This window comes from Lagopus muta, chromosome 19, assembly GCF_023343835.1.
Source record: "Lagopus muta isolate bLagMut1 chromosome 19, bLagMut1 primary, whole genome shotgun sequence".
Taxonomy (NCBI): domain Eukaryota; kingdom Metazoa; phylum Chordata; class Aves; order Galliformes; family Phasianidae; genus Lagopus; species Lagopus muta.
Window position 1 is genome coordinate 8,616,772 of NC_064451.1, and position 27,484 is coordinate 8,644,255.

The 27,484-nt window shown below is 41.2% G+C and overlaps 1 protein-coding gene across 2 annotated transcripts in view; it reads right to left on the reverse strand.

Moving 5' to 3' along the window:
• The window catches only part of TTLL11 (tubulin tyrosine ligase like 11), a 35,632-nt gene that overhangs the window by 4,406 nt on the left and 3,742 nt on the right, over positions 1-27,484 (reverse strand). Inside the window, exons 2-9 of one of the 2 annotated variants that reach the window (XM_048965578.1) lie at positions 27,009-27,178; positions 25,996-26,092; positions 24,394-24,527; positions 19,135-19,710; positions 18,485-18,580; positions 17,837-17,955; positions 4,057-4,314; positions 2,334-2,440 (exon numbers count right to left, since the gene is read on the reverse strand). In XM_048965578.1, coding sequence (XP_048821535.1) covers positions 2,334-2,440; positions 4,057-4,314; positions 17,837-17,955; positions 18,485-18,580; positions 19,135-19,710; positions 24,394-24,525 — 1,288 coding nt within the window. In that variant the 5' untranslated portion in view covers positions 24,526-24,527; positions 25,996-26,092; positions 27,009-27,178. The remainder of the gene's footprint in view (positions 1-2,333; positions 2,441-4,056; positions 4,315-17,836; positions 17,956-18,484; positions 18,581-19,134; positions 19,711-24,393; positions 24,528-25,995; positions 26,093-27,008; positions 27,179-27,484) is intronic. The other variant, XM_048965577.1, reaches the window with a different exon arrangement.

Genomic DNA, 27,484 nt, shown 5'->3' on the forward strand with positions numbered 1-27,484 from the left:
AAACTTCTCCACATCTGTGAAACTGAGATCCTTGATGTCTCAGCAGAAGAGACCTACAGATCTATTATCCACAAGGGATACCTGAAGTCAGCCTCAACTGGGAGAGTTTTTTTTATTAAAATGTCAAAATAGCAGAAAAGATGAAAGATTCTATACAGTGATGTCCAAAATCAGCCTGGGCATCAGCTGGGCAGCACAGGAGGGATTTTCAGAAGATGTGAGTAAATTAGGCCCCCGAAGTGATGCTCTGCTGCCCTGGTGCTTTCTACCACATTAATACCTGAGTCTTATTTCAGAAATATATATGAAGCAAGTGTGCTTACTTTAACAACCTAAGTCCATAAAATAATCAGCAGAAGAAACCCTTTAGTGATGTTTTGTAACCACCTATTCTTTTGAGCAAATCATTTGCTTTAGTAACCTCAGGTAAACACACAATGCAATTTCGTATTGAGCAACAGAAAATGGGGCATCCTGGTATTATCTCCAGCATCCAGTAGTTCAGAGTCCCCTAATGCTGCATCCATAGCGTGCTGCCACTTAGGACTAAATTATATACAAACATTTACAAAAATTAGGTTTGAAGAGGTTTTCATTGCAAGAAATCCTTTCTAAACTTCAGCGGAGGAAATACATCAGAAGTGTCTCCCTGACCTGCACACAGCTCTGGGCCCAAGGGTCAGCAGTGTGGATCCAGCGCTGTTACAACCATGTCTCACCATGGGAAACTACTTACATCTAACAAAGCCTGTCCTCCAGTGTGAGCAGCAGATAGGAACCGAACTCACAAAAGAAACCACTGACATTTCAATTAGTTTGTTTTCCTTTGAAAGGAATTTATGAGAAATCTGTCTTACAAGCCCCAGGAGGGAATGCAGATGAATTCTCCTCTGGATACAGGTAAACTGAATAGAGTTTGTAACTTCAGAACTGTACAGAAGAGACTTGGATGGTCTGAGAGGTCTGGGCTTTTTTTTTTTTGGAGGTGAAACCGATCTTCATGTCTATGTATAAAGATTAAAAAATAATCAATGTAATCACATTTTTAAAAGGAAACCAAAAAGATCGATGCGATGTTCTCTCCAGCATGCTTATTAAACAGTGAGACATTTTCTGTAATATGCAAATATTTGAAGTGTAACTATCTAACAGGAAGGTATTTGTATTCATTTTCCCAGCCACTCAGCTGCACAACGAAGAAGATACGCGATGGTAACAGAGGAAATCACCAGGGGAGCTGGGAATAAGATCAGAGGTTAATAAACATTTTCCTTTTGGCTTAAAAATTCTGAAGAATTCTTACTGCTGTTCAGCAAACAGCTTCCCATAGCTGCTTTTCTTGTCCAATGTTTTCAAGAAATATATTTTAGTTTAAATGCATTGTCCTGATAGAGAGGTAAATGGCTCAAATACTGAGCTATCGCTGGAAGGGGCACACTGTGAGCATGGGCCCAGCACCTCCTGCACAAGGAGCTCTGAGCAGCTGAAAGGAAGTCCCAGGACAGGAAAATCCCTGGTGGAATAGATCCATTTCCTATAGAAGCCTTTCAGCCATATTGAGTATATTCTTACATTGAACATTACAAACCACGCTGGATGTAAACAAGTTTAAAAGCGACTGAAATGACTAATGCTCTTCCATGAACAAAGAGAAGCATCATTTGCCACAAGGGGTGCTTGTAGGGAAAAGCACTGCTAATCATCCTTAATAAGAGCCAATTTAATGGTGAGCACCGTGTGAGTTTGTATAGAAATCAATTGTCCTTCCCTCAGCCAACACAAAGTCAATGAAAATGGGGGAAAAAAGAAAAAAAGAGTGTATAGTTGGGCAACTGGGAACTCTCTGGAAAGCAATACTGGCAGTTTTCTGTGTCCCCAGAGTAACCAGTTTGGATGACAGAATTAAATCAAAATGAAGTTAATCATATTTATTTCTAGCTCTGGCATAGGTTTTTGTTTAACTCTTAGCTACACCATGTAAGCTACTCCATTAAGGACGTATCTTCTTACACTGCAATTAAGTTGGAAGCTCCATTGGGAATGCCTTTAAACGCTCTCCTGCAACAAGAGTTATGAATGCTAAATTACAAGCGTAACAGGGGCTTATGGCAGATTTATGCCATTAAATAACTGAAAACTAGGAGTGATCTATTCTATAGATACAGGCAAACTGCCATGGAAGTAGCTAGGAGTTGTTGTACATGCCCCAAACAGATGTGCCTGGCTCCCATCATTTTTACTGATAGCTTCAGGGGTGCTTAAGCTATCAAAACCACCCACAAAAAAAAAAAAATCACCAATTTTCATGGTCTTCAAATACAAAATAGCATTACCTGATTCTTTGTGATCAAATCCCATGCTGTTCCACCTTCGTGTGATATCAATGTATAAGATATCTACAGAAGCCATTGAAAAATTGCTGTTACTGAGCTTGCAGTTTCTGTTAAAAATGAACAACAAAAAAAGCAAAACATCTGATTACTTCCAAACTTCCAAGCCATAAAAACCCATGCAAGAGCAACACAGAGGACAATGGGGAAAGTTCTCCCTGTATCCTAAGCACACTCACAGATTTATTTTATGTGCTACTGAACACTGCATGGAAAACAGCAGCATCTCTGGATGGATCTCAGGCATTTGGTGATAAGCAAACGTGGGAGATCTGACACTTGTGTGGTCTGAGCCCACAGGACAGTGTTGATCAGTAGATGAGAATGAGCCATCTGCCCTGCATGGCAGAGCCTGGCAGCATGGCTGGAACTTGTGCATGTGCCAAAGCATCGGCCAAAAGCTCCAGCCAGGAAAAAAAATCTGCGACCATTGCTTATTTTTCTAAGTTGTTTTTTCGAATGAAGAAATTACTGAAGGGGAACAAAAATTTGGGCAGGCAGTCTTTGAAACCACCTGCCCACACACATCTGCAGGCCAATCACAGCTGTATACCGTTTCACTCTTGAAAAAATGAGAGGGAATATTTCACACAATCTGAAAAGAGCAGCGAAAACAGCATTTGGGGAAAAAGGCCCTGTGTTGGTGTGGATCATCTGGTGAAAAGTAAAGAGAACATTTGCCAACGTTAAAAAGTTTATTTAATGTGCGTGAGGAAACTGCCAAGCCGATTTCATTGAGATATGACCATTTATTTTAGTATTATTAAAAGAAAATGTTGGCGTTTATACTGTGTTCATCTGACAAGTGCCAAATTAAGGCTTGACTAAACAACAGAGAATACAGAACTAGAAAACATCCTGCACTGATCTGTAGATAGAGCAGATTGCCTTCAGTATTTATATATCTGTTATTTGTATAAATCAAATTGTTTATATTCATTCCTGACTGCTAAATGCATCTGCATCGAAACAGAATTTGTATTTTAGGAATACATCTGCAGCTGCTGCTGATTTCTTTTGTCATTCTCAATGAAAGACAGAAAATGAGATATTTGCACCATGACTCCAACAGATACATCCATAAAAAACAGAATGAAAAAAAATCCCGCAAAAATAAAGCATGTGAAAAAAAAAAATAAATAAATAGAGTTCCTCGCCACTGTAAGTTGCAATTTCATGATGTAAATCCTTAGTGTGCAGTGCATCAGTAACTGGCATTTGAAATCCTTTGCTTTGGCCTGGGGCCGATGGCAATGCCCACAGCCAGCAATCAGATCTCGAGTGACCCAATTTCATTTGTCATGTTCCTAGTGAATCTCAGGAATACAGCTGTGAGAATGTGACACGTTGACTAGGACTGCAAGTAGTATCTCCCAAAGTATCAGTGACCTGCTGTAGGATAAAAACCCACATTTCTATGAGACGTGGTTTCTCAGGTCAGGCATCTTTGGATATTTCTTTTTTTAAACATGCAGTGGTTCAATGAACTTCAGGGGAAAAGTTCCTTCAGAAGGCACCACTGAACCTACCAGCTCAAAGCCTGCCACGCTAGGGCCTGCTCTTATCCAACAGGAGCTCAGTGACAGCAGCGCTGCCCAGCAGGACCTTGAGTTTCCAGCTGTTCTATTTCACCTCATGCCATTCCTAAATAAAGCACGTTACTAACCTTATAAATGTCCGGAAACCTGTTGGCCCCAGTTTTGTTGTCCCTTTGACGCCAAGGAATCGGATGAACAATGCAGCCACCCTGTCCACAAGACGCAGGTAATTAAACTGCTTGGCGTACTTTGGAAACACTTGCTTGAGACAAAGGGAGGGCAGGGCAGCCTCTGGGTTTTTGCTGGTCTCGTATTCCGGTCCACCTGCTGGTCCTGCATCCAGTAGATCCTCTCTTGTTTCTGACACATGCTCTGAAGTCTGAGATCTGCAGCATGCAAAATAACCATAGCCTACATTAACCTTATCCATGCAAGATTCAACATGTTCTTTTTTAGTTACAAAACACTGCTTTATGAGATTTTTCACAACAATTTATAATCTTACATAAATACTGAAGTTCTCTAAAGCAGAAATCATGCTATAAAGAGTATCTAAAATAATGAGCAGAATATTCAACCTTTCAGAAGGTAACAGACTAATTTTACCTTCTATGTCTCACATAGACAAGAAACCACCAGAAACACCAGTGTGCAGCTACAGTCAGCAAGTTCAGATTAAAAATTGAATTCCATGAAATTTCACAGAACATTTCATGGGAAATGCTTAGAGATTGTTATAATCTAGTGCTATTTAAACTTATTTTCCAGTAACAATTAGAAGCTTCTACATTTCCTGATAAGTGAGGAACAAAAAGCACATTCAGATACATCTGCAAAGAAATCCTAACAGCGCATCCAGAAGCGATACGGCCCACATCGACGCACACTGGCACTTCTCAGAAGAGGACGGCTGGGCAATCCCATTATTTTTTCTTCAAATCCTCTGTGCATACTGTCAAAATACATTATTTCATCTTCACTGTTGTTGCCAAATCCCCTAAATAAAGCTGATGGAGATAACGACGCTCTGCAATTAACGTTACGTGTTGATTCAGGATGGCGTGTTGTTACATTTCCTCTGCTTCTGACACACCCGGATAAAATTAAAGATTGCTCCTGCTGTACGTCCCCAAAATAGGACAGCTGGTGGCAATTGCTTGGCACCCACTCAGCACACACACATCTTCATTTTCTTCCCCGTCGCTTTTCTAAGCACTTATCATCAGGAATAAGTACAATTCACACTGGGCACTAAAAAACTACATTGATCTTTTGTGTTCCTGAACAGAGTTGGTGTCCTTCACAAAGCTCTTTTGGAGCAGAGAGTTACAAACAACATAGTTATTACCCAACCACAACACTGTACAAATTATCGAGCCAAAGCTATAGTAAAGCTGTAATTGCCACTTTGATACTTGGAGGCAAACTTCCTCAGCTCACTTACACCCATCCCTGGGTCAGGACACTGATCCACTGACACACCGCATCTTCTTCCACTCCAGAATACTGAAAGTAAAGACCACTTACAGGAACAACTAATTAGTATCTGCAAAAAAATGTTTGAATTCAATTGTGAGATGTAATTTCTAAAAGCCACTTTTGGAGTCTAGTTTTGGACCCTCTTATAATCCAGGCTTTGAACTTATGCATTCCCACTATAGACGAGAGCAGCTCACCAACGTCCGACCCCAGGTGTGCTCAGCACAGCACCAGCACAGGAACCTCTCACTGCATTCACCACTGAGTACCTGTAATTGTGACCATTTTTTGGCAAGGCAAGAAATTCTGAGTCTTTAAAAAATAAGCAGTTTAGGTAAGGTCGATGGTTCTTCAGTAACGCTGCTCTGCTGCAAATAGCAGCAAATGGCAGAGTAGAAAGGTAACGTTACATTGATATTTGCTTAACTGAGGACAAAAATTACACATTCTTGGTTTCCTTCCTTCTCATGTGTGCCACTGAGTTTCACTGCCACTGAATTTCACTGCCACTGAGTGCCTTCTGGAGGCCAAGAGAGCGACTGTGTGTTCAGCCAAAAGAACAAGTGTGCTGCCACTGTTTTTAATCCTAGGTCTGCTGATGAATTTTAATTCACATCTTCAGCCAGTTGAACCAGGCCATGAGCACATGGGAAACCGTGTACTCAATAAGAGAGAAGGTTATGTCTGTAACATAACTCTCATTTAATTAAGCCTCTGTGGAATTGTAGTCATGCGCTGCTGTTCAGAGAAATCCTGAAAGCTTCCTAATCGTAAATTCAGGAGTATTTTGGATTGTACATTATTCATTAACCGGTGATTTCAGTTAAAAATGTAAAACTTTCCTTTAAAAGATACTGGCAGAGCAGATGAGATTTTATTTTTCCTTTTAAATAGAAAATACCGAAGGATGGCATCATGGAAGTCCTTCCCATCCCTCGGCAGAGGCTGCAGGGGCTCCAGGAGCACAGCTCCAGCTCAGGCCTCACCTGCACGTCTGGAATTCCTTGGCATGCACCTCAGTTTGGGCCCTCAAATAAGTCACTGAAACTTCTGACTGGGAGGTCAAAGATGCACCTGAAAATCCATTGGCAGAGCATGATTCAGGGCTGATTTCAGTTGACATTCTGGCACGAAATAAGCTACAACAGTGAATGGCTATAAGTGAGGTCAGCCTCAGATTCCTGCTGCAATGACAGTTAGTCCCTGTAGCCCCTGACGAAATACAGTGGTTTAGAAGATTTTTCCAGCCTTCTGCTTTTCCATCCCACCTCCAAAAGAAGAGTTCAGCAGTAATAAATGAAGGTAACCAACACTCCAGACATGCTGCTCCTGGGAAATGAGGAGCCTCACAGAAAATCCACCCGCTTTCCAAAACACTGTTTGTGGAATTCATCTCCCTCACATTCCCACAGCAGCTCTGGAGACAGACACAGCTCACTGTACACGAGAGGCAGGATGGGACACCTGTGTAAGATTTTAAAATGCATCATCTCCACCAAATCACAAATGTTAACTTAGCAGCTTATTATGATCTAGGGAAACATTCTGTTCTAGCACAGAGGTGGAACAACAGCTTTCGGCTGGGGAATTTAAACTGGCAGTGTTCTCTTCTGCCCTGCGTTGACAGAAAGCATCCTATATGCACACAATCCCTGGACACTTAGGGTAGAGAAAAGCACATGTGGAAACAGAATTGGACTCCATGCTCATGTAACGAGTTTCTAAGCCAATACCAAAGGGCTTTTTCAGCATCAGAAGATCTCTGCAATCTACTACTGGCTTTCACAAGTATGTTGGGTTTTATTCCTCCATTACAACAGGGGGGTCAATCAAATCATATTCCTGTGTGGATAACCCACGTTTCTTATCTCGTGTTTCTTCTCTCCCACTTCTGTCCCTGCCACAAGCACGGGGCAAACATCCCATTCGATATCTGATCCAAGTATTCACACTCCTCTACAAGTGATCAAAGCTCCTCAACACAATATGAGTATGATGAACATCAAACCCAGCCACAGCAATCCACTGGAGTGGAGGAAAAGCTTTGAACCCAAAGGGGTGGCAGGAAAGCGGACAAGGAAAAGCATAGAGAGGCTATTTCAGTGCTGTAAAGCATGGGGTCACTTTTCAGGAGTGCTTTCAATAAAACTGAGACCTTCAGAATCATGCCTGCATCAGATCCTGTCCCTGTCAATGACACTGAATTGACACACACACTTTCCTGCCCACACTCACCGTAACTGCAGGCATTTGCACAGCCCACACTCAGAGTGCAGTCCTCCACTGCTTCCACACACAGCAATCCAATAGAAGTTTATTTTCTGCATGTCAAGTCAACATAACTGTATGCGCCCCGTCTCTGTGCAGTCTCAACTAATTAAGCAAAACTGCCAAGCTAGATATATTATAGCCAGACTCAGTATCTACAAAAACAGAATTTTACTGTAATCTGCACATTTTGCAAGGAAACAGTGCACAATTTTATTTTTTTTCCTTAGTGATAATTTTTACACTTGCTTGCAATGCACACTACATTTTCTTCTGTATCTCAGCTGCCATCTGCACACCTTAGGGTCAAACTGGATGACATAAGAGCCCAAGGGTCAGCCAGTCAAAGATAGGCATAAGCACTGCCAGAACAGCTACAAAGAGCAAAAATACAGTTCAAAGTACTACAGCAGCAAATATTTAACAGGGGTTTTCAAGTCCATTCCTATCATCAATTCATCAGTCAAATGGAAAACGCAGAATTACTCTTTCTTAGAACTTAACGTCACTACAAAACCTGCACATCATATTTACCACCCAGCTCTTTCTTACTCCAGAACACCATTTCCAAGTGGCATCTCACACTGCCTCATTCAGGACTCCATCTGGAGCCCCTGCACAGCACAGAGGTTCACATGTTTTGCCTGTTCCTCTGAAAGCCCTGCACAATGCCTGTGCACAAGTGCTGCAGTGGAGCTGCGGGGAAGGGGTCAGAAACTCCAAAATTCAGAACAAATCTCTAGAAAGAGAAACCTGCAGAGACTTTCTCTATTGGCTCCTTCCTCCTGGGCTCTCCAGCAGGCAAGGGGAGGAGAAGAAAGCTGAGACCTGCAATTTAAAGCTGCTCCTCGGAATTAATTGTTCTGACTGACACAGCTGAGTCAGGCTGAATGAACGAAAGGTCAAATATAAGGTAATGCTTCTGGTGCCACACGGAATAATAGCAAGGCTTCATTTCCATACTCACGTCTGACCTCAATACATTAATTTCTCTAATTCTGCAGCTCACAATAGATCTTTCTTTAGAAAATATTAACTGCATCTTTAAAAAAAGAACTGCAATTTTAAGAAAGCTTATGGAAACAACATTCAAGACTACTTATCTTTTATGCATGAGCACTAACTTATTAATGTTTTCTCCATCTATGTCATATCCCTTTCATTTTGACTGGCCTTAATCTTTATGCAAATACAAGTTGCTAAGGGACAAACAAATTTGCAACCACTAATTAAAGGCTGCAGCATTCACAACATTTTGTATGCTTGCACAGAAAATTTGGCCGTCCAGTTCAGAACAAAATTGGGCAAAAATTGGAACAGCAGAGTTCTAAGAATGCCTGTTGATATATTTAACATTTATAGCACTGTTACAAGTGAAAACTATGCAATTTTTTTTTAATCAACTGACTACCACTTCCCTAATAGAGGAAAATACTGTGTTCTGGATTCTGAAGCCATAACTAATTCCCTCTGCTGAGCCTCTACTCTCAAAGCAAGGACTCCATTAGCAAAGTTACAAGCTCAGAAGATTTTGCATGACAAATCTGCCTATCCACCCACTTACCACCACTGTATACAGATCTCCCCCAAGAAACTGATTCATGTCACTGGAGGCTACAGGTGTGCACGCGTTCACACCATTAAACCATTCAGGAAATAGTCAACAACAGAACAACGCCTTTGTGGTACCAACCATTCATTAATTGACTTTTATGAACTAATCCGATTACTTTTATTAACACAGAGAAACCACCAGCACTCACAGGATGTGACAGCAAGGAGTTTCAGTCTGCCTGCACACTGTGTGAGGAATCAGCATCTTTTGTTTAGAGCCACCCCCTGCCAACTTCCTCTGAAGGAAGGGTTTGGTTTTCATTACTCCTGATAGATTTCATTTTGCTATTCACTTTTAAGGCGCTTCTATGCCCTTACTGAAAACAGCATTACATTAGACCACCAAGGGTCTTACTGTAGAAGAGGCAAAATAAATAAATAAATGTTTAAAAGAAAACTGGACGCCCCAGGGGATTTCTTCCATAGGAAAAGTGTTCTTAGAAAGCAGCCACGACGATGCTAAGGTAGCAGAGGAGCTTTACCCTGCCATCCAATGGAGCAGAAAGCGGCCACGCAACTGCCTTTTATCAGCAGAAATCCTCCTAGAATTCTACACACACAAAACATCGCTGCTGATGATTACACTGCTGTTAAGTCACGTGGCTTTGCTTTCATTCTGTGGCAAATGGGTGCCAGGCAGCTTTATTTCTGTCTTATTTTTTTCACAGAGTAGAGACCAATTATTATTTAAAAATAAGCCAATCATCCCTCTTTTCAAAAGACGAGAAGCAGCAGAAGTTAAATTATAGAGAACATCACTGCCCCCAATACATTAATTTCTGTCACTATGTCACTGTAAAAATTTACAGCAGATATAATCTCTTTGAAGGGAGATCAAGTCATAGAAAATACAAGCCTAGTTTTAAATAGAATTTTAATTTAAATGAAAGCTTCAGGGAATGATGTTTATGCTGCTTATCTTTCATACCTGGTGATTAAGTTAATTTATACTTAATGGAAGAGGATATTTCTAATCCCCAGACAGGCTCAACATCTGTCTGTGACTATGTTTTTGGAAGCCTTAAGCTGCTCGTGATTGATGTAATAAAACCAGGATCCTGCAGAACCGACACCTGAAGGATAACTGTAAGAGGGAAAATGTTATTTTTCCCGCTCAGTGCCTGTGCTCGTCAAGCCAAAATCCCAAGCACTTCATTTTGCCATCCCTTACAGACCTGCTTCGTGCTCCCACATCGTTATTATTTGAGTGCAGACAGGGGAATAAGGGAACAGTTCTCAGATGGTTTATGATCTAATGTTCAGACTCGCTTTGTGCGCTGAGAACAAGCAACTTTCTGAATCAGCCTGAAGCTGATGACAACAATAAAGCTCCTGCAACAACCTGAGAAATAATCTCCATTTTTCCTTCATCTCTCATTCCACGTCTATTTAAGAAAGAATGCTAGCTAACTAAACGCTCACATTTACTTCATAGCTACAACAGAAGATCTTGAAAAGGAAATATTTTACCAGGAAAATATATAGTTTTCACCTTTCTGTCCCAACAATCACAGTTCTCCACTCAGAAGGAAATACAGGCACTCCGTTCTGAAAGCTGATGCATTTCCTGATGGCTGTTTCCTGAGGTGCTTGAAACATAACTGTCAACCTATACCACGTATGGAAAACTGGCTGCCAGTTAAGCCCTGCTTCAGCACAAACGCACCAGCCCCTCTCAGGCTGAGGAGGTGTCTGCCTTGGAGGCTACAGAGCATGGCAGAGGTAACATCTGAGAACATGACAGACCTCTCTATTATTTTCACAAGGCAATTCACCTCTGAGATGAAAGGAAAAGTGAAAAATGAACATTTACAGTAATTTCTCTTTCTCATTCAGAAACAGGAGTAACCCTGCAAAGCACTTACATACGCACTTAAATATTAGATAACATCACAATTACTATTTGTTTTATATCCTACCCAGAATAATCTGAGCAAACGTCAGGCCGTGCTTACTACCAGTTCCCCCTTGTTCAGCTGAAGGTTGGCATCAGCAATGGCTGAACACAACAAAACAAAGCTCCCAGGAAGGCTTTGAAGCACTGAAGTGTTTATGTTGACGTTTCTGACTTCTTGTTTGCTTCTTTGCTATTTGAAGGGGAAAAAAAAAGACAAAAGAAGCTTATTTCCTTTGAATTCAGTCAAAGCAGAAGCACAGACCAAAGGCACTCTGACATCGCTGCTGTCACTACCCAACCAGGCTCCAGCAGCCACCAAGCTCCAAGCCGTGCTGCCAGGCTTCTTATTACCTCAGAGAAGCCAACACAGTGCTCTTGCAGCAGTCATTCTGCCAGCTCTGAGCTGCAAAACATAGCCTGCCTTAAGCCTGATTTTGTTACCTTTCAGATTTATATATCATGTGTAAGCAAATAACTGAATTCAAAGATCTATTTGGGCTCACTGCCTCCATGTTCACTTTTATGGCACGTGGAAGGATGCTAAGCAGCCACCCTGCTTTATGCCTGACCTCCCTTCTTCTTGGGCAAACCTTGAAGATAAGAGCAACTTTTGTGGCCACACTACAAAGACCAGAGGAAAGTGAATGTTCTTATAGAACCTGCTTTGTCTATGTATTTTATTACAAAGATACTCTTTCCTCTTGAGAATTATACAGAGAGGAAACAAAAAGACTTCTTAATAACTTAAAGCGCAGTACTGTGTGAATGTGTAAGATGTAATTGCTACAGCATGTTTTCCTATATGAGAATGCTTGCAAAGTTCCAGTTTATGGAAACACTCCTGGCAGGTCGCATTGCTTAGTGCCTTTCAAACCTCCTCTATTTCCACGCTAGAATATTTAGAGAGAAAAAAAAAGAACACATGTCAGTAACAAAGCAATTAGATAAGCTACATCTCAAAACATTACCATTCAAGTCTAATTGGACACAATGGTCTCCATTTGCAGTTTGATAACACAAAAACAGAGCGAGGTTCACATCGGTGCTAAAGGCACTGCAGCATGCCAATTATTGCAAAAATATACTGCACTTTTGGACCAATTAATTCCATGGTTGGAAACAAACCCTTTTACAACTCTGCAATTCATAACAATTCTCAGCCATTGCATTTTTTAAGTGATCAGGACCTGTTATCAGCTCACTTGTTTAGGGCTTTCTAAGCCAATGCTGCTGTCCCTCCACATGGGGTCATTTCAAGGGATTAAAAATAAGACTGAATGCACTCTTCATGTGGAAGTTAAAATGCAATCTTTACATTTGAGATATGTTTAAGTACAGAAGATGAGCAGATGAACACAGATTCTCACAACTGTACTACTGAAAAATGGCTCGCTATTTTGTTGCAGTGTTGAAGGCTGAAAGAAGATGATCATAAATTACCCTTCCATCAAACATGGGGTTACTCTGTATTGCTTGTGAGAATGCCAGTAATTTTCCACAAGTCTTTTATTTTATTAGCAAAGGATTGTAAAACACGAGAGATGAAAATAACACCAAAGAACAGCATGGAGAAAAACCTTTTCAAATCAATTCTAACATTGCAAATGTTCAGAACAGCAAGTTATGAATCAAGCCACGATGCTGCATGGAAATGCAGCAGCTCTAAGCTTTCAGGAAGGGAGAAAGTAAACGATAAAAGGATCACTAATGTCAGTCAGATTGGCAATAAGTAAAGAACTCTTTGCAAACCCCAGGGTTTGCACGAGGGATATTTAGTGAAGATTGTAGAATCAAGCCTGAAGTCTTTCAAAGACAAAAACTGAAGATCTTCTGCAATATTTATTTATGACAGTAATACACAGACCGACCTGATGTGCTACCAAACCCAACCTTGCCTGCAGTGGTTTGATAAAGAAAACCATTTAAGTGAATCATTGACTTCTTTCTGTATCTGCGCTACAGGTAGCTATTTTTGAAGATGGATTAATGTGCTCATTTGTATTTAAGCCACGCATTTTTAGTCAATTAAAACCCTTCAGATTCCATAGGAAACACTTACAAACTTTAAAAATTTTACGTTCTGTGAGAAGATTTTCAAAAGAAAATTGATAGGATCACTTCTACAATACATTCACGTTATTTACCACTGCTCTGGACTCAATACTATGCTTTCTGCTGCTCTAACAGCACTTCTGTGGAGCTTTCCTTTAAGTGGCTCTTAAAACCAACATAAAACTTTCAGTGAGTCAAGCACTGCCAGATCCTTCGCGTTGTTTCATGGAGGAACACTTCATATTTCAGCTCATGGAGTTTCCAAGAGGGCCTGTCTTAATCAATGGGAAAAAGGTTAAGAGCTCTTAACAGTGAAGCAGATAAATACCTAAATTGCAAGAAGGGAGAGCAAAGATCAAGGCACCTATAGCATTTGCTTCACAAAACCAAACAGGGTAGTTGAGGGCAGTTCTTCCTGAGCAGGATGGGAAACAGCAGCAGAAATAACAACCACCCAATTGACAGAAAAACAAAGTTAACGTTCCACTAATCTGAACTGAAGTAACACTGGCAGGCATCACATTTAAAAGTCATCCCCACATGTCTAACTCCTCAGAAGCCACGCGGCCCAACGTAATGGACAAGAATTGATAGTGAAGTTGGCAGATTGCCTGATGAAGGAATAAAACAAAAAACCCTCTAGGAAAGAGAAAGGGTTTAATTCGATGTATTTCCAAAGGGCTTTGGGAGAATGATGCTGAATATGAATGCTCGGTCATTTTGACTGATGGAGAAAAGAATTGTGTCAGCCTCTAAAATGAGCCAGAGTAGAAAGATCAATCTCAAAAAAAGCCATTCATATGAGCTTATAGACTCTCGGGCAGGAATAAGGCTCGAAATGAAGAGGTGGTGCTTGAGAAGCATTTGAATAGCTGAAAACCTGACCAGACTTCCAAGCAATAACAAAAGAACACAGGAATCAAGCTAAAGCTGCAGGAGTCAGCTAAAAAAGTCAATCAGCAAATGGAAACCAAAATATTGGTATTAACCGAGCTACGTTTATTACGTGCTTATTTTATAAATACTAATTTCGCCCCATATAATTCCACAGGCACTGACAGCCCCACGGAACGAATCAGTGCAGAAGCACAGCGTTGGCTCACAGAAGCACACACCAGGGCACTTTGCAGCAAAGCTGAAGCAGGGTCGTTCTCTGCTGATCAGCAAAGCTGCCGCACCACTGTCACCCTGCTCCGCCTCTCCATGCTTATGCCCCGAGTTCCAGCCTTAATCCACCCCATCCCATAACCATAACCTCAGAGTATGCAGTGAGATAAACACAGTCATCAATAGCAGGAATGACTCTCGTCATCAAGTCTGGGATAATCATGCTGGAGATATGTGAAAATATGCTATGCAAAGATAATGTGTGCAGCAGGAGAGGTTATGAAACTGAGCAGGAAAGTATCTGGGAAATAAAAGAAATACAGCAATCCAGAAATAAAGCCATACTGCCTTTTTCCCCAACCCCTTCTTTACAGATTCCATATTGTCCAACTGGAAACTGGTAGCTTTTCCCAATACCAGAGGAAGAAACTGTTTAAAGTGAGAAAGATGCGTCATTCATACAGTAGAAAAAATAAATCATCTTTTGTTTGTTTGTGTGTGCAAGAATAAAACAACAATATATTAAGTTCTACCAAATCTTGATGAGAATTTCTTCCTAAATACATAATGCTTAGAGGGGGGAAAAAAATAATCAAGCTGACATACATTTGTATCTCCAGGGTGCGTCCTGAACAGAGTGACATCAGCTGGTGCCTGCATGCTGAGCCTGCAAAAACATTTGAGAGAGACCACGCTGGGGCTCTTACTGCTCTGAAAATCAGTGAATCGCATTTGACGTTTGCTGGAGCCTTGGAATCCAGAAGAGAATCGTACCCAACACAGTGCAAAAAGAAGAAAATCTGATCACAAATAAGTTGCAAGGCTGAGTGCAAATTAAAAAAAAAAAAAAAAAAAAAAAAAAAAAAAAAAAACAGTATTTATAGGGAAGAAGCACTCAAGAAAAAATAAACTACTGATGAAACAGTACAGTAAGCTATAAAGCAAAAGCTCTTCTTGCGGACACGACAAATTGATTATTTTTTATAACCACCATATGTTAAATTACATTTAGTTTCCAAAGTGCTTCAATTCTTTATTCTGTCAGCAGCAATTCCACTGCTGAATAAAAGTCCCTGTGTTGCTCAGGGGGCTGCACCTCCTTTGTCTCAAACATGTAAACAAGGCAGATTTTACTCCACGATCCACTCATATCTTGTGATGATAAACACGGCGCAATACTATGGCTTCCTTGTCAAAGGAGTAAAATGCTTGTTTTCTGCCTTCAGATATATAAAAAATAGGCATGGAAATGCAAGAGATCATACTGGGACACAGAAGAAACAACAGCAACACAAATATAAAGAATTTTCTTATTATCTCTTATCCAGATTAATTAGCATTAATAAACCAGGACACAAACACTCTCAACAGGACAGGGAAGCAGCTCAGCAGCACTGATGGAGAGCAGAAGTAAACTTCTAAAGGCTTTTAGAGCAGAGCAGCTCTATGTGACACACAGCTTCCAATGACACCACCAGACAGACTGACAGCCAGCTGAGAACACACAGTACAAATACACGAGGCTGAGACTCCTTTTTGCTCCTGGCATTTAATGCAACTTTAACAAGAATAAATTGCTAACAATTAAGTGAATATTGAAATGAACATCTTTCACTACTATACAAATTCAAACTTAGGCAAAAAAAGTTTGCAATGTGTTTTAAAATATATTTTCTGTTGGAGGCACAATATAAGCAGTGATTTGCATCAGCGATCATCTTAATTAAACAGCTGTTTACATAAAGTAACACTGATTTACTTCAAATGCTGCTTGGTGTCAACAGACCGTTCATTTAACTGTGGAAGTTTCCTTTAGGCTCAAGTCACTTCTCCCTCCTCCAGCAGGCTGCGCACAGCTCCTCCACTGCAGACTGCCTGCAGCAAATTCACTACTGCTATACTTTATACAAATTATTGGGGTTTGGGGTTTTTTTGCAGAAACATTTTGGAGCACAGTGCAGCCTCCTACACTGCATCCCTGTGTGATGAGGTGAGTGCAGGCAGCCCTTCTGACCACACTGGCTGCTGCAGAGGGGATAAAAGCACATGTTGGGATCACTTCCCAGGCACTGTGAAGGGACACATGCCACCCTGCTCCACATGACACATACCCAACTACATCCTGCTCCTTCTCTTCCTCTTGGGCTTTGATTTGCTCCCTCCTGATGATACAATGACCAGCTGGCACCAAAGCTCTCCCCTGAATCATAAACTCAAGGCAAAAGAGCTAACATTACTGACAAAGCTTAAGCTGTAAAAAACACCACTATAATTGGTGACAGATGTTCAAACCAGAAATCAACTGTTCTGACCATCACCAGCCTCTATTTATTTACTTCAATACATTAATAGGACAAATTTTGCTTTCCCTGCTGCCAACCACAATAAGACTTGAAGCACTACAATGACACATAAAATACTATCCAGCTTTCTACATCCAGTCAATCATCTTTGCCTGGAAAACCTACATGGATGGCATTTCTCTGTAGCTACTTGTAGAAATGTTTGGAGAAGGAATGGAGGAGCACACTTTAGAACTAGCTGAAAGGCACTGGAAAGAGTGAAAGAAAAAAGCAAAAGCACTGCAAAACCTTCACTGGTGAAGACGAGGCAGAAGCAAGTGGGGCTCAGTCCCCATCTCAAACGCTTTTACTTGGGCATAAATCTTCAAGGTGATGAGAATGGGATCATCCTTTACTTGAAGCTTACAGTAAGATCGTGCCTTTCTTAAGAGGCTCCATGAGCAAGCCCCTGTTCAACAGGTTGGAAGCTGTCACACACGTCCTGCGTACCCATACAAGAAGTTACAGGAATACCACCCTGTGCACTAACAAACAAGACTGCCTTACAGTGCAGGTATGCAGATATTCACCAACAGATTATCCTGAAAAAAGCAGCATCACTGATGAATTCTTTCTGGGAAGAGCCCATGGTTTGTCTCATGGCTGACTAATCCTGTTCTACATTATTTAGCAGTCAAAACATATCAAAGAAGAATTCTCTGTTGAATAAGCTTCCCAGACACATGCCAGCATTCTCCAGCAATTCCTTTTTGTAATCATCACTTGCCTTTCTTCCATATCTAATCTGTAATTAAATGAACACCCAACATTACATCAGCGTAAAAGAAAACAAAACAACCAGTTGCATAATTACAGCCTAAAAAGAGATCTTGAGTGCCACACACTGAAGTAACCTTAAGGGTGAAGGTTCAGCACAGCTAACACAGGACAGGCACAAGACATCCTCGATGCCAAACCCACGACCTGCCTCTGCAAGAAGCTCCATCTTTTAGCAGTATTGCTGCAATACAGAACCTGTAAATACTGTCATGTCCAATTCAGGGGACTATTTGGCATGGATTAGAGAGACATTCCTCGACAATTATTTTGATTATTTCTTTCCACAAGAGGACAACAAATGTGCCCTTGAAATCACAGAACATGAATAACATCTTTACACTTGCTGCTAAATGACATGAAAACACTTACTGAGTATCTTTTCTCTTTTTTTTGTGGGGGTCCACCAGACGAAGAGTATCTCTGATAACAGCTACTTTCACTTCTTCATCAACAGGACTTGGGACATTTTCAAACACCCCAGGAGAGAGCTTTAATTCAGAAAGGGATGGAATTATTCAGTGTAGAACTGAGGATTATTGATTCTGCATCTTCTCAACTCCATGTGTATCACGTATGTTTTAAATACACAATGATAGATTACAAAATACTTCTTTAAGAATAAGCAAATATCTTAGTATTTTCAGTATGATGTTACAACAATTTTAGGAAATTTCTCTAGTAACCCAAAATTTAAAGAGAGATTGTTGCCAATATTACCATTTATATTATACATACAAACGTGAAAAAAATTCAGCAGTGCTCTAAACACAGTTAAGAAAACTGCAGGGGATGATGAATAAATGTATTTATGACAAAGACGATGGAGAGCTTTCACAATTCCAATAAGTCATATTCCAAAGGTATAAGATTAGTAATGATTTCAAAGCAGAAAATTACAGAGAGCCTCCGAGTTTTCATATGAGCAGACAGCCTTCATATCTCAAACAAGGAAAAAGACCAAAAAACTAATCCTAGACAATTTCATTCCCATATCACTGTCATGTTGAGAGGTCTTACCTCTTGCTCGTGCTCTATTCTCATGCTGGGGTTTGCATTTACTTCCAGCAACATGGGCTTCAAGTTTTTCATCAGGAGAATGTCAAACCCTAAAATCTGTGCATAACAAACAGTTTGTGTTACTTTCCTTCTATTTAAGGTGTTCTTCTAGAGAATGCAGTGGTCATTCAAAGGTCAACATTCAGGTGGAAGAAACACGTGAGGGACAGAAGAGAAATAACTGAGAAACAAACAATACTGCTGAATCATTACTGCAGCCATTTGACTTTGATCCTAATACCTAATATTTCATACTACACCCAGCTCTAAACACTGCATCCACCAACACAGAATTGCAGCATTTATCACTAGTAGGTCTCATCAGGCAACAGCAAAGCTTCATGCTGCATCATCCAGAAGCTAGGAACTGGAAAAAATATTGCTGCTAATGATTGATATCCCATACAGTAACATAGGCCAGCTGATATTTCTGAGGTAAAACTTGGGTAAGAACTTAAGCTGTGAACTCATACAATGCATTGTTCAGGCTGCATCTGCCATTCCTCCTTCCACCACATCGAACAAGTGATAAGCAACAAAACAAAGGGCACATCCAGAAAGTGAATCCATGCATACAAATAATTGCATTCTTGTCAGAAATTCCGACCTACCTGGAAGCAAGTTGGCCCAGGCTTTCCTGCTGGGATGTCAGACTGATAGTAAACTTTCAGTTCTGGTGTCAGTGCAATAATTGTTTTAATCACCAGTGAAATTATATCTGACCAGACCTTTTTGACATCAGCTCCTCTGGAAGACAGTCTGCACAGAATGCTTGAGAAAGTCCTCTTGCTGCCAGTGTTTACATTGTCAGAATGGATGAAATTCCCACTATGGATATTTAGTGAGTAGTTAGTTAAGTGCATAAAAACCTGGTGCAAATTTTTTAGAGTGGGTTCTTGATAGGGCTCTGTACAAAACCTAGAAAGTCCATCTTTGGCTATATAAATCTCTAAAGGTTCTAAGGATTTCAGTAAGACGTAGAGACGAATATCAAACTTCAGCTTGTCCACAAGCAGCGGTTTGCAGATGTACTCCTGGACCACTGCCGGGCGGCTCTGCAGGCTGCCGGCCAGCCTGACGTCGCTGGGGTCTTTAATGAGGTAGATTCCATCCCCCTGGCACCCGCCATCAGGTTTGACAATAAAAGTGGGCTTCCAGGACGGATCGCTCTCTTTCATCATTCGAACCTAGGATGAAAATAATTAAACTGAAGGATGCTCATAAGGGGAGAAAAGGAGCTGGTGCTACGAAAGGCAGAAAATTACATGCATCAACAAAAAAGAAAGTAGCACAATCTCATCACAATAGCAGTAAACACCATATTAAAAATATAGAAGATAAACAGTAGTGACAAGCACAAAACAAACCAAACGGACATGAGTGGAATGTTACTAGCACAGATACAAGGACATTTTCTTGAATAAGCCACTGTATAAACAATTCCAGGAACAACTTCTCAACCTTATGCACCAATTTATGGAATGAAATGCCATGTAACTCACCAGGTCATCTGACTAGCTGTTCACGTGTATGAAACTGTAAAGTTAAAATTCCGTGCTGCGTTTTGAAATTATGGACAAAGAAAGGCAGCTTGCTCATTGAGATATACATGCAGGGAGAAAAAAAGGAAGCAGGAATTTCACACAGGTAATTTCTTTTTCTACCACTGAATATTTTTCACAGTTGGATACCCAGTGTTAGTTAATCTGGAGCATATTGAGCCATATACAGACATTCAGCAAATATCAAGAGTTTACCAAATAAAACATACAGCTTACACCTGAGCTGCTACCCACCATCACTCTCCAAAAGGAAGATTTTTCTGGATTGCAGCAGAATTCCCACTAGGCCTGACATGCAACTATTAGCCTTCCTTCAGTGGAAGAGAAAGAAAACCTTATCACTAACTCAACAACTCTTACCAATGGCTTTGATTTGTACTAAGAAAATCTGTTTTAAATCACAGCAGTGCAGATGCTTTCCTTAGATGTACACACTGTGACATCAGGAAAGAGGAAAGCTGGGGGACAAAGTGACAAATCAAAATCTTTGGATGGATGTGCACAGCACTCCACATCTCAAGCCAGAGCAGATGTTCACTGCACTCAGGCATCCCCCATTCCTGTGCTGGTACAGCACCAAACACTGCACTCTAGTGTATGAGCCTGCAAACAGCCAACACCAGCATCCACATTAATGCACTTTAAAAGGCAAGAATGCATAGAAAAGTCAACAGTCAGAACACATTTAACCAACCAACATGCTTCACAGAAATTGCTTCTGCTCTGCAGACTTCCTGAAAATGGTATCAAATACTCCTTATGCTAACAAGTTCTCTGAACAGAAGCACTCCAGAAGCAGGGGATGCTCAGCTGCACACAGCCCAGCCCCAACCACCCCAACAACTGAGCACTGGTTTAACAACGAATGCAGGAAAAGGTGGGTGGCAGGAAGAAAACTGTGATTCTCGAGCAGAACCCTGCAGTGCCTGCTTCAGGCAAGTGACCCATGCTAGAGAATCCTGCTACTAAAAGCCTTCCTACTAACTACAGTGGAAATACAAGATTGATTATTTCAACCAGGACTTCTGTCATGGACAAGCATCGCACCAACAGAACAAAGATCCTCCTTCAATCAGGTCACTCCAAGGGACAAAGCACCACACTGGAGATTGGGCTTACATAACTGCTTGTGGATAAACAAGCCCAAGTAGATCTGCGACCTTAACGTGCAAAGAAGGAAAGCAGGGTTTATCTCCTGGCCTTTTTACCAGTAAGGAATAATCTTCCCATTACGTGATGCTACACCGCATACCGAAGGATTCTTTCTAGCTCTCACTTTGCTAAAGTTAGCATACCAGAAGGGTTTGTGGCTAACCTTACACCTCCACAACTACACGTGCTCTTCTGTGATTCAAGCTGTACAAACAAAGAGCCAATCATGATCTACTAGGGCAGAAATGACACAGAACCTCTGTGAAGGGAGCAGGGCCATCTGCCTGCTGCTCTCCTTGCCCTTCATGCCTCAGGCTATTTCTGCTCCGCAGCAGCAGCAGCATTTCTTCAGAAAAAGAATAGTGCTTTCTGGGGACTGTTGTTAAAGATGGCTGGGCAACCTGCTTTTGAAATTCTGCATTTTAGCAATCTGGTTGCTGTCTGAGGTCAGAGCAAGATGTGCATCTACTACAGAGGGAGGCCAGGACACTGTAAAGTCTAAATGCCAGTGCTCCCTACACAATAGCTTCAAAAAACAAAAGACATTCCCTGTTCTGTCATCTTGTTTGATGAAGAGAACAACGCATTTTTTCTGGCCAGCAAAGAAATTTGCTACAGGAAAGACACCTTGCATTTCAATCCAGACTAACAGAGACGTAATATACTTCCATTTGGGGTTTGTGTTCTTTTTAAATTAAAAGCCTTGTGATATGTAATGCACTCATGTTTCCATAAAGTACCACAAGGATACACAAAGGACAGAGTAACCCCACCAATTCAGTAAGAAACCATTCTAAAGAAAGAAAGAAAAAAAAAGACAAGATTATTTGCAGGAAAGGTCTTAATCAAAGCCAGACGAGTTAATTTAATACGATGCTTTCTTGTAATATGAAAGAAGATCAATATCTCATGCTCAGCTCTTTCAATTTAAGGGCAAAGGAAATCATTTTCTGAGGTACAGGAGAGGCCCCCTGCAGCTCCAGGCTTCAGCACACACTGAGCACACACTCCCTCCAGCTGTTTGCCTTCCAGGCAGCTATACAGCTGTGCCTCCAGATCTGTGTCAGAAGTGTTCCAGATAGTACTGATGCTTTCTAGGCCATCAAGACATGCCAGAGAGAATATGGGTGGGAATAAGAATCCAGAGTCAGTCCATTTGTCAGCAGACTGACTGGCTTGAACAATACAAGATGGGTTTCTTGATATTCAAGAATATTTCAAGTTCTCCCTCAGCTATGCTCTTTAGAAGCGACGTGGAGGCAGCTTGGTCAGACTGAGAAAAATCAGTCATGCAATAAAATCCACTCACATGAAACATTTCTGTGTATTTAGCTGTCTTTAAAAACATGCTAGCCATTCAGTCATCAGCAAGAGGACAGCGAGGTGTCCAGTGGTGTGAAAACTGGATTCAGTTGTGGATTTTCCTTTCCTGAGAAGAACGCTGGCTGGATGAAATAGTGCTGTACAGAAATGCATATGATGAGCTATAAGATTTGACAGCACAAAGAATAGGCCACTCATGTCTATAACTAAGAGGTACCCAACAGCTGAAAACCTGATTAAGCCACCAAAAATACCCAGTGCTGGAAATTAGACTGTCCAAATTAGACTCTTATTAAAAATTAATCACACTAGGCCTATTCATCATCTTCGTAGACCACAGAAAGGCAACATGAGAGTAATCACAGTCCTAGTTTGAATCTCAAGCTAGTTACTTTTCTGAAATTGGAATTTCCTATTAAAAATGAATTCTAATCGCATAGATTCCAATAGATTCTTCTGTGAGAGGGAAGGGATGATTACCACAGCTCCCAGGAGATGTGTTTATCTGTAAATCATCTTCCATTATGTGGACATATTAATAGAGAATATTTTAGAAGGCATAAGTAAATACTTAAAACAGCCAAATAAATATTTGCTAACTAGAACCAATTTTTAATCCCACGTTAAAAATGCGACTGCCATCTCAGTTTAACCCAAATGACAATGGGGAGCTACATTTTGTTGGCACTTCCCCATACCTGCAGCTCATCCACAGCAAAGTTAAGAGCACAGCTCTGTCAGTGATTACTGCTTTCCAAAGCACGAAGGATAAACACAAGGCTGGCTGTGGTGCTTCCAGCAGGAGGGAGGCACAAGAGACAGTGGAAAAATGGAAGAGTTGACAGTGCTTTCTGCTGGTACTACTTCTTGTTTTACAGGACTTCCATTACAAACTCGTGTTAAGCTAAACAAACTCTTACAACATAAAATATAATGTTTGATAACAAGAACTACACTTCTCTCAAACACAGATGGAAAAACATATGCAAAGGAAACTCCTAGGAGCGTGGTGCTGGACATCTGTTATTCTTGGAACAAAAACCAAATTGTTTCCACTCCGGCAACTGTTGGAGCAGAGCAGCATTTACCCGCAGTGCCACCTGCTGACAGCGCCACCGTCAGCCGGCAGCGACACCGCTGACACAGAACGACCCCACATGGAGCCTCATAAAACCAAGTGCCCCGTTTTGAAAGTTCATTTCCGAGTTCCTTTTGCTACCTACCTGCCATAGCTAAACGGATCATTTGCACTCCTTTTACTCCTTCTGAAGCAATAAAGCTGATGTTGGGATTTTGTTCCCTTTTTCCCTTACTTGTGGTGCCATAGCAGTGCCCAGCACTCTTGAAGAGTCAATACGTGAAGATATTTAACCAAAGAAACAGCTTGATGAGATTTAAAGAAGCAATTACTCAGGAAGAAATTCACATACTTCACAGCACATACTACAAACCTCTGCACTGAAGAATTCAAATCAGGCAGGACAGACAAGAAACTCTCCAGTGATAATGGGCCCATTGAGATACCACACTGCACACACTGCTGGGCTGGAACTTCCTCAGGCCTTTTACACTCAGTAAAACATAGAGGCACCACGTTTGATTTTCAGACAACACTTCCACTATTGCAGAGAAGCATCGTTGTTTTTAAATCTGTCCTAGAACATGAAGAATTAAAAGCAGTGCATCCTGCCTATATCCAACCTCAAGGAAATAAAAAAAATGCCATCCTTTGCACCTGGAGAGAGATTTTAAGTAATTTGGTCAGCATGAAAAACTGAAGAATCGCACTGTGACGACACACAAGTTACATTGCTCTGAGTCAGAGCAGCTCACCTCAGCCACAAAGAGGGGAAACTCCTCGGGCAGAATCCAGGAGCGAGGATAGAAGTTATATTCGACAGGAAACAAATCCTGCATCGTTCTCACTGCCCGGCTCAGCATAACCTTACGTACCATCTCCGTCATGCCTGGAAAAACAGACAGAACTTAAACACCATGAGGGATCCGCACCAAAGCCTCACCCCAAAAAGTCATACCGCGATTCACTCTATTGGCAGGCACTAAAGCCACTGCTTTAGTAAAGCCCAAACAACTTTTAGAATTTGAATTTGACAAAAGTACTTGTCGTGCTCCCCAGATGTATTACACAATGTATGTATTGTCCTAGGACATAAGAAGAAAATCCATTAGTTATCCAAAACTTGGAGCAATAGATGGAAAGCTGTAGTCCACTAGCAGCTACTGTCTTCGTCGCAATCCAAAATGACTGCCCTGTCCTGCAAACATTCTAGGAGAGGGAACACTTTGTGTTTACCTCACATTCATCTATGTAACCGTGTCAGAAAGAACAGATTGGTTTGGGAGCAGAACTTGCAAAGCCTGCTTTCCTGCAGCTTCCAATCTCATGCTTGGATCACACCACATCCAGATGAGCACGAGCTCTGCTCTAAGCTCCCAAATCAGAAGCATTTGGGGTTATTCTTGGGAGTAACCATCAAACTTCATAACCAGGTTCAGGCTGCAGCTCCTTTCTCAGTAAGAGCAACAGCTGTGGGTTTTCTTCACAAGAATTCTTCTTCAAGAAAAGAAATTTAGTAAAACCTGGCATCCAGATACAGCAACATTCCTGGGGACCATTTCCAGTTCTGAGGGACAGTGTGCTCTACTCAGCTACCACATAGAAGCCAGATTGCAGCAGGGGTAACACTCATGTAACACTGAGATTTAAGTCACCAGAAAACAATAACATCTTCTATTTGAATGTGAAATACCAGGAGACATGAAAAAGTTGGGTAAATAGAGCATGAAGTTCAATGTCTGTGGTTCCTTACTCTCTCAGCATACTAACAGCAGCAATAAATCTGAAGTAAAGGGCTTAGATAAGTCAATACCTAAGCTCTTAGTCCTTATTTAGAGAGATCTCAACAGGGATTAAAAGAGAAAAAAAGGAGCTTAATAAAAGTGGAATAGTCATAATAAGCTGAGAGCTGGCATGAACTCTTCAATATTAAAAAGACATTTGATGAGCTCTGCTTTCAGCTTCTTTCTCAGCTGGGCATACGAAACAAAACAGATTATTTCCAATTTGGAAAAAAAAAAGATGCAGCACTGTTCAAAGCGTTAGGTAACGTACAATTGCTGCACACCTATTTCACCTCAATAATAACCTAACACAGTTTCCCCCATAAATTCATACGCAAGGTTTCCTTTTCATCAAAACCTCTCTTTGTCCAAAACAAATTTCAGCCCACAAACTGTTCAAGATCCACATTCTGATATTCACACCCCACCCAAACATGATTCACCTACCAAAAATAATTTGGTAAAAGTGCGACCAGCCGGTAGGCAGATGAGTCCCACAAGGAACAGCACACAAAGTCAATGCCGTCCTGTTTCTAACAGCACTTGTTCCACGCAGAACCAGAAATGACGTACCTGGAAACTTGTTGACTTGACCTGAGAATATGTAATTGTCATGAAACGACACTCCATGCCAGTAGATATCACACGGCAGGCGCCTGCCAAAGGGAAACTGCAAAACAGATGAGAGAAGCTCTGAAGCAAATTGGCAACACTTCTTCATGTCTGTTTCACTCAGCGCTCACATTAAGCACAAACCGCCCAAGAACAGCACAAAAGAACACATGCTCTGCATTTTGGTTGCAAAACAGAATATTTCATCAGATCAAGATGCTGAAGTTGAGGGTGTTCACCAGGAAAGGTTTGTAAAACCTTACAAACAGCTGTGGCACAAGCTCTGAGAAATCTAGAGCTTGCTATCAAGCACAGTTAAGGCTCGACTTGTTTGCAATGTAAAACGCTGTTATAGAGAATAAAGTTAATTAGAAATTCTTTCTTCTAGAATGTGAAGACACAGCAATAGCAAGCAGCTACCACTGGGAAGTAAGCAAAGTCTGATAATGCTCTTGCTTGGGTTTCTTTTTTCCTTTCCAGTTTTAGGAGTTAATAGCAGCCATCGAAAGAAAAGAACTAGAGGTCTCAGAGGAATTGTCCTTACTGGCATTAATAAACCAACTTCTGTTCTCAGATATATCACAATGTGATGCAAAGAACCACGGGCTCAATTTTGTTGTCCATACACCGAGTCCAAGCTCAGTAAGCCCAGCCATGCTCCCTGTTCAGGGCACAGGAGCACTGGTCAGCAGCGCTGCTGTAAGTTAATACAAGGAACAGTTGCCATGAACTTTGCAAGCAAGCAGGCTTGCCTTGGTGCCCCAGCTGCAGTATGTGTAAAATGGATTCCGGAGTCAAGATGTTTAAACAAAGTAACAACACATTTGTACGTTTCCTTTTATGTGTGTATATTCCTTTCTGGTAGCAATAGTAGTAAAATAAAAAAGAAAGCTCACAGTTCAACAAACCATTTGTAGAGCTTTCAACTATTCAGAACCAAAGCAATGATTTCAACTTCGTTAAGGATTACTTACAGCCGAGGGCTCCTCCCTGCCACAATGGCTGCTAAAAGCAGCAGCCCCCAAAGCAGGGCAGTGCCTGGGCAGCGCGGGGTTCCCTCAGCTCCCACAGAGATGCTGCACTTCTGACCGCGGCGCTTTCAGGACACGGAAGCTTCTGAGTGAATGACTTCCCCTGTTTGCCACTGTAATTAAAACTAAAGTTTTCACCAGTGAACACCTTTGAAAAAAAATTGAGCTGGCTTAGCAGCACATTTCCTATTTCTGTCACACAACTATTTCCTTACTCCTAGGGATGAAATAGCCCATAGAGCAGACACAGAGCGTTCTTTGCTGCTTTCATTACTATTCAGCCCACAAAAACTGTTTTTGTAGAAGCGAAAATTAATTCTGTTCGGCTCTGAAAGACAATCAGTGGCCTTAACCTCTCCTCAGGTGCACCCAGAATACAGATGCAGCACGAGGTCTCACTCAGCCCTTCCGGCTAAAAC